This window comes from Populus alba, chromosome 15, assembly GCF_005239225.2.
Source record: "Populus alba chromosome 15, ASM523922v2, whole genome shotgun sequence".
Lineage (NCBI taxonomy): Eukaryota > Viridiplantae > Streptophyta > Magnoliopsida > Malpighiales > Salicaceae > Populus > Populus alba.
This window is the reverse complement of record NC_133298.1, coordinates 16,142,410-16,160,792: the sequence shown is the minus strand read 5'-3', so window position 1 is coordinate 16,160,792 and position 18,383 is coordinate 16,142,410. Positions and strand designations below refer to the sequence as shown.

Sequence of the window (18,383 nt, the reverse complement as noted above, 5' to 3'; positions counted from 1 at the left end):
TTTTTATATATTTTTTAATTAAAATTTTTTTTAAATGATTTTTAAATTTTTTTTTATTTTTTATATTAAAAATTCAAAACTATTATAAAATATCAATTTTTAAAATTTTTAAATAAAAAATGTGAAAAATACTAAACTATTAAAATTACAATAAATAAAAGTTATTTTAATATTTTGTTTTATTAGTATTGTTGTTGTTATTATTATTATTATTGATTTTAATGCACAGCAGTAAACGACTGTGTACTGCTCTGAACTAGCTAGCTGTCTTTTTATTGGGCGCACACACACCACTCGCAATTTGTACTTGCTGGCTTTAAGGGATAAAAAAAGGTCATTAATCCACGTGGATTTGCATGGCATTTCTTATGTCGCTTATCAGCTGTTGACCTGTGGTCACTATGGTGAATTTTATTTCGGTAAAAAATATTTTTTATTTAAAAATATATTTTTTTAGTTTTTAAAACATTATTTTTGAATCAAAACATTAAAATAATATAAAAACAAAAAATTATAATTTTAAACAAACTTAAAATTTTAAAAAAATACAGTTTTTATAAATTTTTAAAAAGAACAAGGGATAATTTAAAAAAATTTAAAATTTTTTATTTTTTATATGATTCAAATTAATATTTTTAATATTTTCATATCATTTTAATGTAAGTATATGAAAAATAATTTTTTTAAAAAAATATAAAAATAATAATTTAACATGTTTTTTAATAAAAAATATTTTAAAAAATAATCACGCTACAACAATTTTAAATAGTATTTAAATGTGTTGTGTTTGTTTTTGTTATTAAAAAATATTTTTGTTTTAAATAAGTTTTTTATGTATTAATATTAAAAATATTATTTAAAAAATATTATTTTAATATATTTATATATATATATATAAAAAAAAAAAAAACATGTTCGTACACTTACTTATAATTATCCCTTGTATTTTTACTGGTGGTTAGGGGGGGTGGTGGCATGGTGCTATTGGTTTGCATTTTAATTTGATGATTGGAACTTGAAAATGGATTTATGTTTGGATTCCACCAGTAACGAATTAGTAGCTGTGTCGGCTTTAGCGTATCGAAACGATGTCTGGTTTGATTTGTACTTGCGTGCTGATCATCTTGATATGGGTCGCCTGTGATTTAGATTAAAAAAAAAAATCATTAGACATCATAATTACAAAATAATGCAAGTCATTGCTCGTAGACAGTTATTTAATATAAATGTTAATTAATCGGTTATTATGTTTTTTAAGAAAATTAATTTTATTTATTTTGTTTTAAATTAAAATTTATTTTTATTTTTAAATTATTTTGATACATTAATATTAAAAAAAATATTATTTAATATTTTTAAATAGAAACAATTTAAAAAAACATTCATTCATGCTACTTGTTTTATAGCTAAATAACTAAAGAATCATTTTAACTAGCTCGTTAAAAAATATAATCACATACAGGTTCTTTAAAATAAAAGATCATTAATAATAATTTAGTATCGAGACTATCGAACTTCAAGCACCTGCAATCCACGGGGTGTTTCCAATATTTTCTTTTTCTTTTTCTTTTTCAACATGAGACCAGTACCCAAGTGTGTGGAGTATGCCCAGATAAATCCTTTGCTCCTCACTAGGAGCTCTCAAGCAGCTACATTTGATAATTAAAGACAGTAGTTTCCCAACAACAAACTAACAAAACAATATACTGTGTCTAAATAGAGATCCACCTGGCCATGCAGCATTCTAGGCTGAGGTTTGACTATCCCTATCTTACAATATTTCCTTCATAGATTATCTCCTCCATGCGTACCTGGGCAGCAGTAGCCATGAAAGAAGCCATCTAAACCCACACAGACAGGCAATACATTCGAGCAGACATTCGTAGGGGAACTCTTTCAAGTAACAACTAAACAGGCCAGAGAAATATGACACGTACGATGCTTGAATTTAAGTGCTGGAAATGTTGAAAACAGGGAAGGGAAAAGCCAGCCTGCTTGAACTGAGAAGGCTCAATTCATCTCACGAGCATGCAGGGAGATCAACGAATAATCTTGGAAGAATAAGCATTATTGAAAAGAAAATATGATGCGAAATTCCAGAATGAAGGAGCAGTTAAGTTTTTTTTTTTTAATTAACGCAGGTTTCCGACCAACTTATGCATACCTTAACTAATTTCAAGAGTTTTAAAATCAATGACCATATAAATTTTTAATAACTTTAAAATAACACAAGCTCATGATATTAAACTATCCTCTCAATATTAATAAAAAGTTATCTTGGGCACTTCATTAACACCGGGATCCACAGTTATTAAAGCTTGGAGAATTATAAAATAGAATGAACCTTGTCGTGCTGAAACTTTACTCCGGCCCCATTCGGCCAAAACTAGATCAGAAAAGGTGAAAACTATAAGCATTACCCTTATTAAGAAAAGGTGAAAACTAGATATATAGTATTTATTAGATATTTTTGGTTGAAAATTTTTTCAACTCAAAAAACTGTCCCTCTATTTTCCAAGTACCATTACCTGGAATCTAGGCATCAACAGGCGATGGATTGTATGCCACAACAAATGAAGCATCACTTATTTTATTTTTATTTAAGAAAAAGTGCATAGTTCTAAGAAAATAAATAAATAAACAAAGATTAAACATGTAGGCATGGATTAAGTGACTCGCACGCATGAGCTTTGTTTTTTAGGGCCTAGGTGAACTAGGTCACCTAGACCAAGTCTATGCGCCTAGTTTTTTTTTTAGATTTAAATTTAAATGCACTAGGTCACCTAGATCAAGTCTGTGTATCTAATTTTTTTTTAGATTTAAATTTAAATGCACAAATCACACCATAAAATAATTAGATATGCTTATATTGAGCCTTTTAACCCAATCCAAATTTTACAAGGAATTGCTGTTAAATACTTTGATTATGTAAATGTGACCTGCAGGTAACGTGTTTTAACTTAAAACAAAAGGAATTGAGCGTGTTTTAACTTAAAACAAAAGGAATTGAGAGTCACTCCTTATCCCAAAACATGAACGAAGGCCCAATTCATCACTTGGCACTTACTAGTTTATTAAATTTTTATTTGGTAATATGAATGTTTGTATCAGTTGTGTATTTTAATTAATTTTATGGATTTTAAAATTAATATTCATGTAAATTTTTAATAATTTTAAAATTTATAAAATTTAAATTGATGGACTCTATATAACATATCTAAAGTCTGAATCACCTACTAACTTATTACAATGCCTAGTTGATGCATCAATGCTTAATTAATGCATCCCTTATTCAAGAACAAGAAAGTAGACATGGACATTTTTTCTCCTCTCGTGACTTCTGCACAAATTTTTTGTTGACGATAAAAAACTAAAAATATCATCGGACGATTGTCTGCACGCAACGAGGACGAAGCCATACAATACAATAATCATATTCCCCAAGTACATCCAGGCTATTCAAGCCCAGTTGAATCAAGCCACCCAATAGACATTTTAGCTGCACAATCAACACATCACACATTCCTCTATTTTTCATTTACAGATGAAAGCGCAATCAAGCAGCTAGAAGATGTTGAGATTTTTTCTCGCCTTCAAATCCATGCTTCTTCGAATTATCAGCACACCAAATAAAAATACCTCCCAACTTTTCTTTGTCCTTTAACTCCCTGCAAGCTTCAAAAAACCCATCGTCAGGACCCAAACCCCCTTCACTCTCATCATCAGTGCTGAAGCTAGCCAGGATTTGACCACCTCCATAATTAGAGACTTGTTCATCAAAATGCTTGACAAACTGAGACACGCTTGATCTCTCATAGGCATAAAATTGGAAATTTACATGATCAATTGCGTGCCCATGTTTTTTCCACAGGGCCAAGTAATGGCTTTGGACCTCCCCGTCATCGTAGGGTGCAATTGAAGCAAATGATATGGTCCTACTTTTCTTTAGAGTCGTTATCAGCCTTCCCACGCACTCGGCAAATGTATGAGGATCTGACTTGAAGTGCTCGTAATCAATGTCAATTCCATCCAAGTTGTATTGTTTTACCATACTGGTTAGTGAAGATATGGCATTTTGGACCCAAGAATCTATAGATTTTGGTTCAAAAAATGCCTTCTTGCTTCCAACACTATATATCTCCACCCAGCTAACAGCAACCTTGACATTAGAATGCTTGTCTTTTACTGATGCAATTTCTTCCGGGGTCACATGGCTGGATGCCCAGAAAGCGTTGAACTTTCCATTGGTTGGTGATGGATTTTCAAGGCCTGTGTAGTCGATTGCAAATGCAATGATGAAATGGAATTCGACATTAGAACTTACAGGCACGTCAGAGAGCTTGATCGAGCTAGACATGGCACCAATTTACTCCCTAAACAGCTTCGAGTTGGCAGCTACAAGGAGCAACCAAAAGAACTGTCAGTAACATTTACAGTCAACTTCACCGATAATAATCCATGGAGGACATCTGATTAAATAAAAATTCAATGCAGCAACTAATTAAACTTACCATTGCCTGTGGTGAAGAAAAGGATCAGGATGGTGGTGATCAAGAGGGCTTTGCGGAATCCCATTATTGTTTTTGGTGCTGTGAAGGTGAATCTTCAATTCATTAATGATGAATATTTATAGAAGAACTGAGACAACATGTAGCAGTAGCAACAGTCAGGGTAGGTAGCGGCTCTTGTTATAACCGTTAATAAAAAGAAGAAGAAGAAGATTAGATGGAATCATTTAGGGTAGATGGTGATGCACACTACCAGTCAAATGCGGGGCTGCTTAGACTTGCCCATGAAGTATCTTGTCAGTCACCTGTCTGTTCTTGTCGTCGAGGTATCTTGCTTAATTTAATTTATTCTGTTTGTTTTCTTGTTCAACATGAATAATCAAGTTTCTGATTAGATCGAAGTTGGGTTCGTGCGAGCTGTAAGAAATTGAGTTGTTTTTGCTCAACTTTTTTAGTTTTTGGAATATTAGAAACCTCAAAAACGGCTTCCGTACAACCCCAGAATCCAGTGCTGATTCTCCAAGGATCATGGGTGTCTTACCTGTGATTCTGGCACAGTCAACTCCATGATGATCGTTACAGGTTGGCAGCTGTCGGATATTTGTTGTGATTTTGAAGATGGTCTCGTAATTAAATATATATGAACAAAATTAATGTTTTGTATAATCAATTGATTAACTATTAAAAATATACACTAATACTTAAGTTATAAATGATTTAAGAACTCTATTATGATATATTTTGAAATTAATTTTTAAAATTTATTGTGAAAAATAACTTATAAATAGTTTAAATAAGTGTTTAATCGATCAAGTTAAAAAAAAAACTTTAATAATAAGAAAAAAAAATCGAAATATCTTTTTGATCTAATTTAGACATTAAAAAATGTTTTATTAAAAAAATGACTTCATCTCTTTAGTATCTCGAATCCATTGATATCTAACCTCAATATACTTTAATTGAGAGTGAAAAGTAGAATGCTTACTGAGATAGGTTGTATTTTTTTATTGAGAAAATCCATACTGATAACAATGTATCAGATATTATGACCAAACCTTTACCTGGAAAGAAATTTGAGTTTTGTAGAAGGGAAACAGGCTTAATAGAGCCTCCTAAATTGAAGCTTACATGTTGATCGCAAGAATAGCAAATTCCTCACATGATGCTTAAGGGGAATATTTGTTTGCGTGTGGTCCTGCACCATGTAATGGTGGGACCACCACATTATTAGTAAGAGGCACATGTCTCTTTGAATCAATACATGGTTTGTCACTGTACAAGGTAGAGAGGGTATAATAGAATTGTAAGAGAGCAAAAACATAAGAGAAAAATGTGAGAAAGAAAGAAAAGGGGGTAACATAGCAGTTTGTTTTTTTTTTTTAATTTTCAGCTCGTTCACCGTTGGATCGGGCTGAGATTTTGACAGCAGCTTCTAAAAAAGACAGTAACGTGTTTGGAAGCTGTTGTCAAAATGTCAGCCCGATCCAACAGTGAATAAGTTAGAAATAAAAAAAGAAGACAAACTGACCTGCTACCTCTTCTTCTTTCTCTCTCACATTTTTCTTCTATATTTTGCTTCTTTTCAATTCTGTTCTACTTTCTCTGTCTTCTACAATGATAGATCATATATTAATTTAAAAAAATTGCTAGCTGTCTCTTACTAATTAGTGTGGTGATCCCACCATCACATGGTACGGGACCACACACAATATCAATTACTTAAACACAAAGGCCAACAACCACAAGGCCACAACCAAGATTTAGAGGCACCACAGGCTGAACAAATATTTGAGCCAGAAAAGGATGAAGTTCGATCCTCACAGACAAAATATCTCTGAGCTGATAGGAACGTCGTTGAATCTGACATTATTGGACTCGGCTCCAATGTATTCACGGAAGAGGTTTGAGTTTGCAGGGGCTGCTAGCTTGGATTGATCCATGAGAGGGGAAAATAGCTTGGAGAACAACAAGGATGATGAGCAACATCGAAAACTCCATTTCTTGTTTGCTGATCGATCAAGAGGTGTGTTTTGCTGGGTGCAGGGGAACAAGCTAATTTGTTTTATTGGGAAGGATATGGCGACGACCGCCAGTGTTTTAAAGGTTGTTTGAAACTCAAAAATATATATTTTTCTATAATCTAAATCCTTCAAACTTTTTTGGATATTTATTTTTATTTTCGCATAATTATGATTGACTTTCAAAATGATTCCTTATCTTCGTTATTTTCTCCACTCCACGTTTTATTATACCTATATTACTATTAAATAACATAGTTCTTAATTTGTTGTCTATGATTATAAAATACTTAATTACATGTTTATCTATATTTTATTTTTACAAGTAATATTAATTTTTTATTTTAGTATTCATAGCTCATTTTATAATTTATTTGTTTATATATTTTAAATTTATAATTTATTATATTAAACACACTCATAAATCTTTTATGATATTCAGTTAATAAATTTCATAATATCATGATAAAACATACCTATTACTTCGACATCTTCTTTCAATATCTAGGACGTGCTAAATTATATTTATTTAGTGATGAAATTAATCCGTTTTGAAAAATAGAGAAGTCAAAGGTGGTTCATTTTGCAGTTTAATGTTATTATTGAAATATAAAATTTCATTTACATTTACATTGCTCCTTGTATTAATGTTTTATATTATCCATTATATTATAATACACGTATTAAAATCTCATGATTAGTAAAAGGCCACGTCAATGCAATTAGAAAAATGCTTCAACTTCCGAGCTCCATTAATACATTTAGAAATGTTTAGAAGAGGTAGTAATTATTTTTTAAAATATTTTTTATTTAAAAATATATTAAAATAATATATTTTTTATATTAACACATTTAAATAATTCTTTTTTAAAAAATTAAACAAAAAAAATTTAAATTTTAATAAAACACGCAACTCCAAAAAAACACTCCAATCTTTTCCTCTAGTTTTATTAAATACACGCTAGTCATTGAAGTATATGGAAACTTAATTGTAGTTAATACAGGGACATGATTTCGATCTTAAAATTTGATCATAAACTATTTGCCTATGATTGAATTATTTCAATATTATATGTTTTGATATGTTAATTTTAAAAAAAAATTTAATTTTTTTTTGATGTATTTCAAAATTAAAAGTATTTTTAAAAATAATCATGAGTTTTTATTTTTTGATCGGGAAATGTAAAAAACCTTTCTGGTCATAGCCCAACTTGACAGGCCTTTCTCAACAGGCCCAACCCGACAGGACTCGGCATTTCTCTCCGGGACATGATTTTATGAGAAATTTCATAGTGCACAAATCTATAATTACTGAATATAATGTATAAAAGAGATGGAAAATGACATCAAACCTGCTAAAAAGTGATAATAATTCAATCACTTATTTAAAAACTATGCTATAAATAACCAGAAGTCACAACTTCACGGTCATAGAATTTATAAGAATTTTCCATCTTGTTTATTGATTTATTTATTAGATGAATTTATATAAAAGGTCTCAATTGAAAAGTTTTAGGAAGTTTGGATCCTAGATCGAGATCCATTGCACAACTGAGGTTTTTCCGAAAGAACTCTTCAATAATCCTCCACCTTTCGAACTCCTACTGGTCAGTTACGCAACCAACTACCAACTCCTGTCACCGAAACACCCAATCCCCCGAAATTAAAAATCTCACAAATTTATAAAAACCAAACACAAAACCACTCATGTCCAAAATTATGGAGCCAACAACACCCTCCGACCCGAATCTAAACCCGATCCGACCAAACGAACCAGAGCTCGACCTCTACACCATCCCCAGCTATTCAAGTAAGTCGTCTCTTCTCTGTGTTACAAAACCCTAACTCTCTGTTTGTTTCCCGTAAAAAAAAAAAACTTTCCCAGAAAATCTACAAAATCTTTTTTCTTTGTATTTTTCTCAGGTTGGTTTTCATGGCACGATATTCACGAGACAGAGAGAGCCGCTTTAAGAGAATTCTTCGATGGGAGCTCAATAACGAGAACTCCAAAAATCTACAAAGAATACAGAGACTTTATAATCAACAAGTACCGTGAAGATCCTTCTAGAAGGTTAACATTCACGGAGATTCGAAAGTCACTGGTTGGTGACGTTAGTTTGTTGAATAAAGTTTTTCTGTTTTTGAATAATTGGGGATTGATTAATTTTAGTTGTGAAAAGAATGAGGAAATTGGTTTGGGTTCGGGTAATGTTGATGTTCGGGTTGAAGATGGGGCTCCGAACGGAGTTCGGATTGTGGAGATGCCTGATAAGTTGAAACCAATTTCGGTGGGGTCGGTGCAAAGTAGCGCAGAGGGTAGTGGTGGTGGTGGTGGTGGTGGGAGTGGGTTGAAGTTGCCGCCTTTGGCGTCCTATTCGGATGTTTTTGGCGAGTTAGTTGGGAAGAAGAAAGAGGTTGTTTGTGGAAATTGCGGTGGAAGTTGTGATTCCGGCCAATACGAGTATAGTAAGGTAATTGATCGATTGTAGGTTCATTTGTGTTGTTCAATTTGTTAAGATATAGTGGTTCGTTTGGTGCGTTGACTGTTTTTCATATTGTAATGTGACTGTAATTTTGAGAATATATGCTAGGTTAGGACTTCAGACCATCGACTCAGTAGATTTTACCTTTCTGAATTGTCTGGTGTTCTGTGTCTAGGCTAGTTAAAGAGAAGAGTGGCTAAACAACTGTGTTTAGGTATGCTAGGAGATAATCTTGGTCATCTAGAAAGCAGCTTTATTTACCCTGTCAGAGTGGTGCATGTTTGGACTTAACCCAACCTGTTCTCTTGTCCCTGCCATTAAGTTAGGTGATATGAACTTTGCCGCATTGTGGATTTGTTAGATGCGTTGTGAGACTGCAGATAATTCTCTTCTTAAATATCTGGAATCACTCACTTCAATTAGGCATTTACCAACCAGTGCTTCTGTGCAACCCTATCCATTTTTGCTATTTTTATATTTGGGAATGATCTCTCTCTATTTCCTTCTGCGGGAGTGCTGATTTTACTTTCTTGTTCTAACGGTTGAATTTGCAGGGTGATTACTTAATCTGTCAAAAATGCTTTAATGATGGAACTTATGGCGAGAACAAGTCTAAAGATGATTTCAAGCTTAAGGATAGTGCTGAAAACAATGGTAGCAATGCAGCTGCGTGGACTGAGGAGGAGACTTTGCGTCTTTTAGAATCTGTTTCGAGGCATGGGAATGACTGGGACCTGGTTGCTCAAAATGTTAAAACCAAGACTAAACTTGATTGTATTTCTAAGCTCATTGAGCTGCCATTTGGGGATCTTATATTGAGTTCTACATATGGAAAGGGCAATTCTAGTGGACAGATTGGAAGCACAAACAACTCAAAACAATTTCCTGCAGCTCCATCTGAGCATCAAGATGATACAAAACATGAAGATCAATTGCATGAGCAGATGAATGCAAATGAGGAGAAGGGAGATGTCATGGATGATGGTCCCCTTTTGAAAAGAAGACGCGTCACTTCTGTTTCAAATGCTGGTGGCTCTCTGATGAAACAGGTAGAATTCACCGCTACAAAATCCTACTACTTTTAACTTCTTACCAGACTTTCTTATTGACACACCTTCAATAGGTTTATCTGATTTTGTTAATTAGGATATGTTTCAATTGTATTGTTTTTCATCTTAGCTTATGTTTTACCATGCAATTGGTGTTTTTTTTTCATTAGGCAGCTCTCATCTCAACCATGGTTGGCCCAGATATCACAGCTGCTGCAGCTGAGGCTGCTGTTGCAGCACTTTGTGATGAAACTGCATGTCCAAGAGAGATATTTGATGGTGAGGAGGATTTTCCATCTAATGGGTTTTCTTCTCCCTCCTTCCATTCCAAGTCTAAGAGGTTGTTTATTTATGTGATTTTTACCCTCTGCTGTTCCTGTGATTATTGTTTTGCCCCTGCCTTATTGATACATGTTAAAGTTTTCTGTTCATTTTTCTGTTTTAGAGTTGACGAGGTTGATGCCTCAGAGGTGAAGCAAACACCCACTCAGTCAGGTAATTGATACAATGCAACTGTGCAAAAAATTGACTGTATGATATCCAAAGAACTTTGTTGGAGGGGTATCTGCCTGTTCTTAATGTTATCATATGCTTCTTTATGTTTTGTTCACTTATTGATTTCAGTTTCATTTGCTCAACATGCTTGTTTAGGTACATTTGCCATTTTTCTTGTGAATGTTTGCATTTGTTTTTGTGGGGAGAGGTGGGGGCATATCCGCTTTGCTACATGCATGATAGTATGGCATTATAGTCTGCTAATAGTTTAGCTTGCAATAGACCCTACGTGTAACTTGCTAGTAATCCACATCAACCATATCACGAAGTATGGCATTCTAGACTGCTAATAGTTTAGCTTGCACTAGACACAATATGCACCTTGCTAATAATCCACAGCAACCAAATCACTAGCTTCTTTATGTTGGCCAGCTTTCTCCTATTGTTTATATAGTGAATATATATTTACCAATCCTTTGGTCGCTTCACATGTCTATCTTCGACAGGAACCGAGGAGGCATCTGCATGGCAGAATGACATACCTCTATCTTTGCGTCTTAGAGCTGCTGTTGCAACAACTCTTGGGGCAGCTGCTGCTCATGCTAAATTACTGGCAGATCAGGAAGACCGAGAAGTTGAGAATTTAATGGCAACCATAGTTGAGACACAGGTAGGTCAGCTTGTCGATCTCTGTATCCATTCTATACATTTTATACTGAAGAAATTTCCAGTTTAGAGGATGCAGCTCTTAATATTCTTTTATTAAATGAATGCAACATTAGTTGAAGAAACTGCACCACAAAATCAAGCACTTTGATGATCTGGAGCTGATAATGGAGAGGGAATACGCTGAATTAGATGAACTAACAGAGTCCTTGACCGAGGAGCGGATTGATGTCTTGCAAAGGGCAATTCGTGCAGGCATATCTAAATCAAGGGATCATGCGCCCATAAAATTTCACATGTCAAATGTAGTTTGAAGGAGTCGTAGATCAATTTAGCATAAAAAAGTGGCAGAATGCACATGATTTAAGCTTCACCTGTTCCAGTTTACACCTTAGATTTCCGATGTATTTAGCTATCACTTCTTTTAGCTAACTGTAATTGAATTTGCAATTGGGGCAGCTGAACATAAACTTGCGTGTCTCTGATTGCTTGTAGCCTTTTGGAATGCTAATAGTTCAGTTTAGTTTAGAACACATTTTATTTGCATCCTACCAGGTTACCTCGTTGTGCACTATTTGTTATCAGCGTCATAATTGTCTTATTGATATTGCAAGAATCCCTGAGATAGGTTGGATGAGGAAGCATGATGATGTCCCATGAGATTTGACTACGTAGATCATGGCAGCTTAGGGGATTTCTTAACCTGTATAATGATCGAGCTTTATTTGAAAAATCTAGTTCCCATTACCAGCGTCAATTGTTTCAAGGCTGGTAGCTATGTGGGAGGGCGTTCCTTAATCCTGAAAAGAAAAAGGAGAAAATCGTGTTGGAGCTTAAAAGAAGGAATCGATGAATGGGATATTAAAGTCTGCTCAATAGATGCACTTTAACAGGCCAATAGAACACTACCATGGGTGCAGCTTAGGGAAACAGTTCATAGAAAATGAGGCATGATTCTTGTTCAAACGAGTTGAAGCTAGCAAGATGTCGATTGAGCTAGTGTTGTGAGAAAAAAAATCATGGCAAAAACATGCCTATTTTCAGAAAAGATCTTTAATCTGTACAGTCATTTTCTCTCACAATTACAAACCAATTTCAATCTGTACACTAGCTGTACACAAACCATGAAAAATAACAAAAAGCTTTCAAGTGTATGTTGCTGTGTTCTATTGCTTCAGGTCACTTATGGTCCCACTGAACTGGAGTCGAACAGTTTGTTCTGTCGTTTTTGCAACGTTAACAAACGATAAGCATATCATGAGTGGGATTTAGTTGAGTCCAAAATTCTGGAAACTTGGGCATCTGAAAAGGCCCCCAAAGAGGAAACTTCTTGGTGTCTCCCGGGGAAATTTCGGTGGCATGCTCAAATTCCCTTTCACCTGTAACACGGTTTGTCCCATTTGCTGGTGAATCAGAAAGATAGTTTTGGGGTCAACAGGGTTGCCAGACACATCTGTGACAATATAATTATGTTTTGCCTTCCCATTCCTTGTCGAGATTTCTGCACTTTTGGGCCACAAACCGTTTTCACGAAGTATCCTTGTAATGTAAGAGAGAAGACCAAAATGGTCATCTGTGAATAGCTCTAGTGGTAGACCCTGCAAGACATCAAACAACCTGTGAAAATGTGCTACATAGACTGGGAAAATAGAACTCACAACGGGAGGTAGAGCTATACCTCTGATGCTCGCCTTTCAATGGCTGCCTGAATACATTCTATGACACGTTGTCGCTCAGCTTCTGAGCTTGTAGGGAATCCATCCACATGTCTGATATAGTATTCCTGCAATCATATAATTAACTGTTGTCAAGATTCAGTTTTACAGAAAACCCTCACGCTTAGGCACTAAAGAAGTTCACTAATAGGCAGAGAGTAGATAGATACCTGATAAGCTTTCTTGCTATCTGTGATGACTGTGCCATGGAACACCAGATACTGCATGTCTGTTAGAGTGCACACGGTATCAAACACTAACTTTGGCCGGTCGATGGATGTTGCTGTAACAACAGTGTAATCTCTATCAGGACAGTCGAACACAGTCACGTAGGGCCTTGCACTGTTGTCGTTCTCACTGCCAGGCCTTTCAAAATCCCTAGCAGCAAACATCATCTGGTGCAACCTTCTCCCTATATGTATTTCCCCAGGGGAAGAAATGGAAACTATTGGTGTCCTAAAATCGCCATGACCTTTTAGGACATTATAAAGAAGTTCCTTTATCAAGGAAAGCTTCCTTGGGTCTTCGATTGCAGTTCCAGTTGACTGGTCTGCAATGTGAATGACTGCTGCTGCTCTAGCATTGTGTGCCCAAATCTCCGCATTGACAACATTGCACCTCAGGTCGGTCAGGACGGCACATACTTCTGACAACAAACCGGGCCGGTCAGTGCCGGTCAGTTCAATTAATGTGTGCTCTTTAGAAGGCAGCATCTTCCCCGTTGACTTAACCATGCAAGCATCAGTCTCAAGAGCCTGCAAAATCAAGCAAAATAGTTGTAAAGATTATTCTCATACAAAACCGGCCAAATTGAGAGCTTAGTAGTGAAAAACCGAGCCAAAGAAAACCGAAATAATTTGGTTATTTTCAAAACCAATTTGATTGCATGGTGAAATAGAGAATAAGCAAAAAATTGAATACCTTCTCTATGCAATTGAAGATGCCTTCATCTCTGATTTTGTTTCCATGGTCATCAGTCACATAAAACACTGAAAATTGAAATAAACAGTCAAATTAAGGGAGCAAAGAGGAGTAAATTTCTTCTTTTCTTTAAGAAGGTTTTCAATTACATATACCGTGCATGAACCACACTCCATCAGAAGACATGTATGCTTTTGTCATTACAAGGTTTAGGTCTGTGAGAACTTGAACAACTTCAAGTAGAGCACCTTGTCTTTTGACAGTATCCACCTAAACAAGAAAAAAAAAAAAAACAAATTAAAAAGTATGAAAAAGAAACAACTGGATAACAAAAAACAAAAACAAAAACAAAAACAAAATTCTAGATGGATAAACCTCACCATCAGACAATCCTACATCCTTACAACATGAAAGTTCCAAGGTGATTTACCTGAATGACTGTTGCATGCTCACAGGCATCATTGTCAACCACAACTCTGCAACCACAAAGTAGGTGTCAGGTAAGGACTCTACTTTCTCCCACAAATGAACAAGTGGGGCTTGGGAGAGAGATGAAATACCTTGGAGAGTTCACTCTCCTTAAAAGCTTAGCATATGCATCATCATCATGGTCATCCATTTCTGGGTTTCTTTGAACTTCGGTAGAAATTAAAGATCAACCCACCAAAACTCTCACAGTGGCCTAAATCCAAAGTGAGAAACAGAGTGGAGTGTTGTAGCCATTTATAGACAGAAACCTCAAAGAATACCAACGACAAGCAAACTAGTTGGTTACATGTAAAAATAATCAAGGTTGGTTACCTATAAAATAATTAAAGATTCCACATCCATCAAAAATGGAAAATGAAAAAGAGAGAGAGAGAGAGAGAAGAGGAAGAAATTTCTTAGATTCCGAAGAGCGTCTTGTTCTCGGATTCTATAGCCGTACCATTATTGGACTTTAGGACATAGGTAGCTTAGCATTCTTGAAATGTTGCCTCATGACAGATTTAACAACTTAAAGTTCATTTATTCTCCATTAAAATAAGGGGTAATTACAACAACTACCCTTTAGTTTTCTCTTTATTTACACATCTTAAAAATTTATGGATGTAAAATTTTCGTTCTCATGCTGACTCTTCAGAAATAAGTTAATAAAAAATATTGGATCATATTTATTATATTTCATTTAATGTGTAATAAACCCTTACAATATTAATACTTTGTCATCAAACTAAAAATCCATAACCATCATTACTAACAGTTAAATAACTAATTTAATCTAAAAATTTAAATTGTTAAATAAAATTTTAAGATATAATTTATATATTTTTTTAACATATATTATCAAGTGAAAGCCTTTTAGATTTAAAACTTGCACCATATCATATTATTTTATATTTATTTTTTATCAAATAAATAAAAAAATAAGATTTAAATTCGTGATCGCTTGATCATCAAGATTCTGAAATCACGTCAAAAAATCATCTCAATTAAAAAACTTAAATTTTTAAATGAAGTTTTAAAATATAATTTATATTATTTTTTAAGAGTAACTTTTTCTTCTTTTTCTTGGAATGGATATAAAAAATGTATTCTTCAGTGTTGGCTTTTGAGAGGAATTTAATCAATTTATTGGTTTTAGTAATGTGAGAAGCATAATTGAGAGTTTTAGCTAGAATGAGAAGAGAAATAAGAGATTCTTTTAGAGTGATTTCGTGGAGATTTCTAGTGTGTTTTATTGTTAGATTGAAAGTGGGAAATGTGTGGAATATTGAAAATTGTTGTTGGGTTTTTAGTTTGTGAATTGAATATGAGTGGATTTGGAGGGCTATGAAAGTTCAAAGTGGTGTAGATGGAAGAAGTAAGCAAGCTTTTCTCCAATGGATTCTAACAGCACAGACGAGGGCATTCCCCGGAAAACATTTTTTTTGTCTGAATGGGATTTGAAATTTGGCAGCATCGGCCGTGGAATCCAAGGTTGAGGGTGACCGTCGACACCACTAGATCTGTCAATCGAGACTTGATCTTGCAGCGCTGCAGCCTTTTGACTTTGTGGGTTTTAAATTTGTCCCTCGACTATCTCTAAAGACTTTTCTGGTGATCAAGACATGGACTAATTAAGATTCCTCAACTGTGGTGTGTATGATCATGGAAGGGTTTCGAACAACTTGCGCTTTGACGTGGACGGCCTCCAAGTTTTTTTCAATGCAAAAAAGAAAAAGAATGTTCATGCGTTTACATGTTTTCTGAAACCAAAAAAAAAAAAAAAAAAAAAATTATAATTGCACATAAAAATCTTTATACATTTATTTAATTAAATAAATCAACAATAATTTGTAATAATAAAAGCAAAAATTAATAATATAGGTGATAACTAATAACTAAATTGAAGAATTAAAAGTTAAATGCGTATCAAATATACAGTGGACCTTTTATGTTTAATAATTTTATTTTTTAAAATTGATTTTTTACTAAATTGGATAACAATAAAACAAATACGTAAAAGAAAAAACACGCAAGTTGGATTAATCTTGTTTTGAACATAAAAAATTATTCAGACATCATTAATGTGTTTTATAAGAGAAAAAAATCATCATGAGTTCAAGGTTTAACATGTGTTGAAAATATATTTTTTTTATAAAAATATTTAGTTGATAATATATTAGATTGACTTGAATAAACCCAACTTAATCAATTAAATTTCCGATTAAGGTCATGAAACAGTGATAACTCTATAAAAAAACAAACTAAAATAATTTATAATGTCCAATTCTCAATCAATTAGATATTGAAAAAAAAAAACAATCAATTAAAAAAAAACTCGTGTCCCAGTGACCAAAGGGTTGCCAAAAAACAGCATCCTAGTTTTTTTTTTTTTGGTCTAAAAAATTGATTTTCAACCTATTATCTTACCTAAAATATTTATAAAACACTTTAGATATCTTAATGAACCATTCTATGACATTAAATAAGCCAAAAATTTGTTCAAAATCCCAAAATCAAATTGAAATTAAAAAAAACTTTCATGTGGTCAAATTTACCATCCGAGGTAAGGGGAACGACAAAAAAACATCTAAGTAAAATTTTTCTAATTAAATAAAACTTGTTGACACTAAAATCGATTTTTTTGTGATAAAAAACAACGCCAACTAATTTCTTTCTCTAACACCATAATCCAACAAACTTGCTTTCTCTTTTCTTTCAAATTAAGGACTGGAAAATAAAAAATATGAAGTTGCGTACCAATGTAAACATTTCACAATAATTTTGAAATTGTCATCTATTTACCTCACACATTTTATTTTAATCCTCTATTTTTTAATTCAGCTATCTTTTAACAAATCAAGAACAATGGAGCGCTAATTTGACAATTAATTGATCAATTTGAAGAGAAAAAAAGATTGATGATAAAATAGAAAACATCTTGCCCTTTTCTTTTGTGTATAATTATTAGTTTGTTTGGCAGTGTGGTTGAGGTTACGGTTGCTTTTTAAATAACTTTTCGTGCTAAAATGCATGCCAATAACGTTTTTTTATTTTTTAAAAAATTATTTTTGATATCATTGCATAAAAATGATTTGAAAATATTAAAAATATATTAATTTAAAATTAATTATAAAATAATAAAATTTTAAATTTTTTCAAAAACACTTTTAAAATATAAAAACAAACACTTTGTTTTCTGCTATGTAGACCGGCGCCGAAAATCCACCATTAAACTCCAAGCATGGACATAATATAGCCCGAGGCCAATAATCAAACAGATAGCCTCCGCGAATAAAGTCGTTTGAACAATAAATCCTTCTAATTAACCATTTGCAAAATCAGAGCTACATTCCAACTGTGCACTGACATTGTTGTAGTTTTGGCATTCATTTCATCAGGTCGCCAATCCTTATCACTTGATCAGCTCCTGCTGAGATGATGAAGTTATATGGCAACAAACGTCAAGGCACCGATGCATAAGAACATCTACACTGAGATGTTTTGAAGCAAAATGAAAATCTAGAGGAAAAATCATTGTTATAAATCTGATCTGGGGTAATCCAAAACAGTAACCTAGTTTTTTAAAAAAAATTCAGAGCTCTGTTCTTGAAAAAAATAATAAAATAAAGGTTTAATTTAATCTGGTGATCATTTTAGTTCTTGACGGAGACACCGAGTTAACTTCTCCTGTTTTTCTGCGAATCCCAACTGGAGTTAGGTGATCACAGCTCACTCTAGCATGTCGGGGAAGGTAGCGATGGGCCAAGGCAAAACTTCATGGTATTGTTTGCTCAATTACTCTGCACATCAATTCTTAATTTATACGAAAGTAAAGTCACGATGTGGCCTTCTTGATGATATCAAACTCTTTAATTTTACGTCCAGCTAGCATGAAAAACTGGTCTTGTAAAAAATGGGACAGGATAAGAACTTGTCACCACATATTTCAATTACGAGAAAGATTGTCTTGATGCATGCAAGACATGCAATAAAAATCATATTTAACCTGCACCAAAGTGATAGTCTCTGGAAACTTGGTTGAAATCGTGTTTCTAAAAAT

General features: G+C 33.6%; 3 protein-coding genes across 3 annotated transcripts; 1 reads left to right on the top strand and 2 right to left on the bottom strand.

Moving 5' to 3' along the window:
* Positions 1–3,211: 3,211 nt before the first annotated feature.
* Positions 3,212–4,637, bottom strand: LOC118057537 (chitinase 1-like). Its single transcript, XM_073404745.1, has 2 exons — positions 4,512–4,637; positions 3,212–4,395 (listed from the first exon to the last, which is right to left on the bottom strand). Exon 2 carries the CDS (start codon positions 4,355–4,357, stop codon positions 3,557–3,559), a length of 801 nt encoding a protein of 266 aa, XP_073260846.1. The 5' UTR covers positions 4,358–4,395; positions 4,512–4,637; the 3' UTR covers positions 3,212–3,556.
* A 3,542-nt stretch (positions 4,638–8,179) lies between these two features.
* On the top strand, positions 8,180–11,752 carry LOC118057538 (SWI/SNF complex subunit SWI3A). Its single transcript, XM_035070141.2, has 7 exons — positions 8,180–8,336; positions 8,450–8,997; positions 9,564–10,058; positions 10,229–10,398; positions 10,504–10,553; positions 11,060–11,223; positions 11,336–11,752. Exons 1-7 carry the CDS (start codon positions 8,234–8,236, stop codon positions 11,531–11,533), a joined length of 1,728 nt encoding a protein of 575 aa, XP_034926032.1. The 5' UTR covers positions 8,180–8,233; the 3' UTR covers positions 11,534–11,752.
* Positions 11,753–12,236: 484 nt separating this feature from the next.
* Positions 12,237–14,825, bottom strand: LOC118057539 (ACT domain-containing protein ACR4). Its single transcript, XM_035070142.2, has 7 exons — positions 14,416–14,825; positions 14,286–14,331; positions 14,011–14,125; positions 13,856–13,923; positions 13,105–13,689; positions 12,898–13,002; positions 12,237–12,817 (listed from the first exon to the last, which is right to left on the bottom strand). The coding sequence occupies exons 1-7, from the start codon at positions 14,472–14,474 to the stop codon at positions 12,488–12,490; spliced, it is 1,308 nt and encodes a 435-aa protein (XP_034926033.1). The 5' UTR covers positions 14,475–14,825; the 3' UTR covers positions 12,237–12,487.
* Between the last annotated feature and the right edge of the window lie 3,558 nt (positions 14,826–18,383).

Excerpts from the sequence above, each read along its gene's own strand:
- LOC118057537 (XM_073404745.1), bottom strand. The coding sequence starts at position 4,357 with ATGTCTAGCTCGATCAAGCTCTCTGACGTGCCTGTAAGTTCTAATGTC.
- LOC118057539 (XM_035070142.2), bottom strand. The coding sequence starts at position 14,474 with ATGGATGACCATGATGATGATGCATATGCTAAGCTTTTAAGGAGAGTG. Across the intron at positions 13,924-14,010 it reads TGGAGTGTGGTTCATGCACG|TGTTTTATGTGACTGATGAC; the intron begins GTATATGTAATT and ends TTCAATTTTCAG. Across the intron at positions 13,003-13,104 it reads ATAGCAAGAAAGCTTATCAG|GAATACTATATCAGACATGT; the intron begins GTATCTATCTAC and ends ATATGATTGCAG.
- LOC118057538 (XM_035070141.2), top strand. The coding sequence starts at position 8,234 with ATGTCCAAAATTATGGAGCCAACAACACCCTCCGACCCGAATCTAAAC. Across the intron at positions 8,337-8,449 it reads CACCATCCCCAGCTATTCAA|GTTGGTTTTCATGGCACGAT; the intron begins GTAAGTCGTCTC and ends TATTTTTCTCAG. Across the intron at positions 11,224-11,335 it reads CAACCATAGTTGAGACACAG|TTGAAGAAACTGCACCACAA; the intron begins GTAGGTCAGCTT and ends ATGCAACATTAG.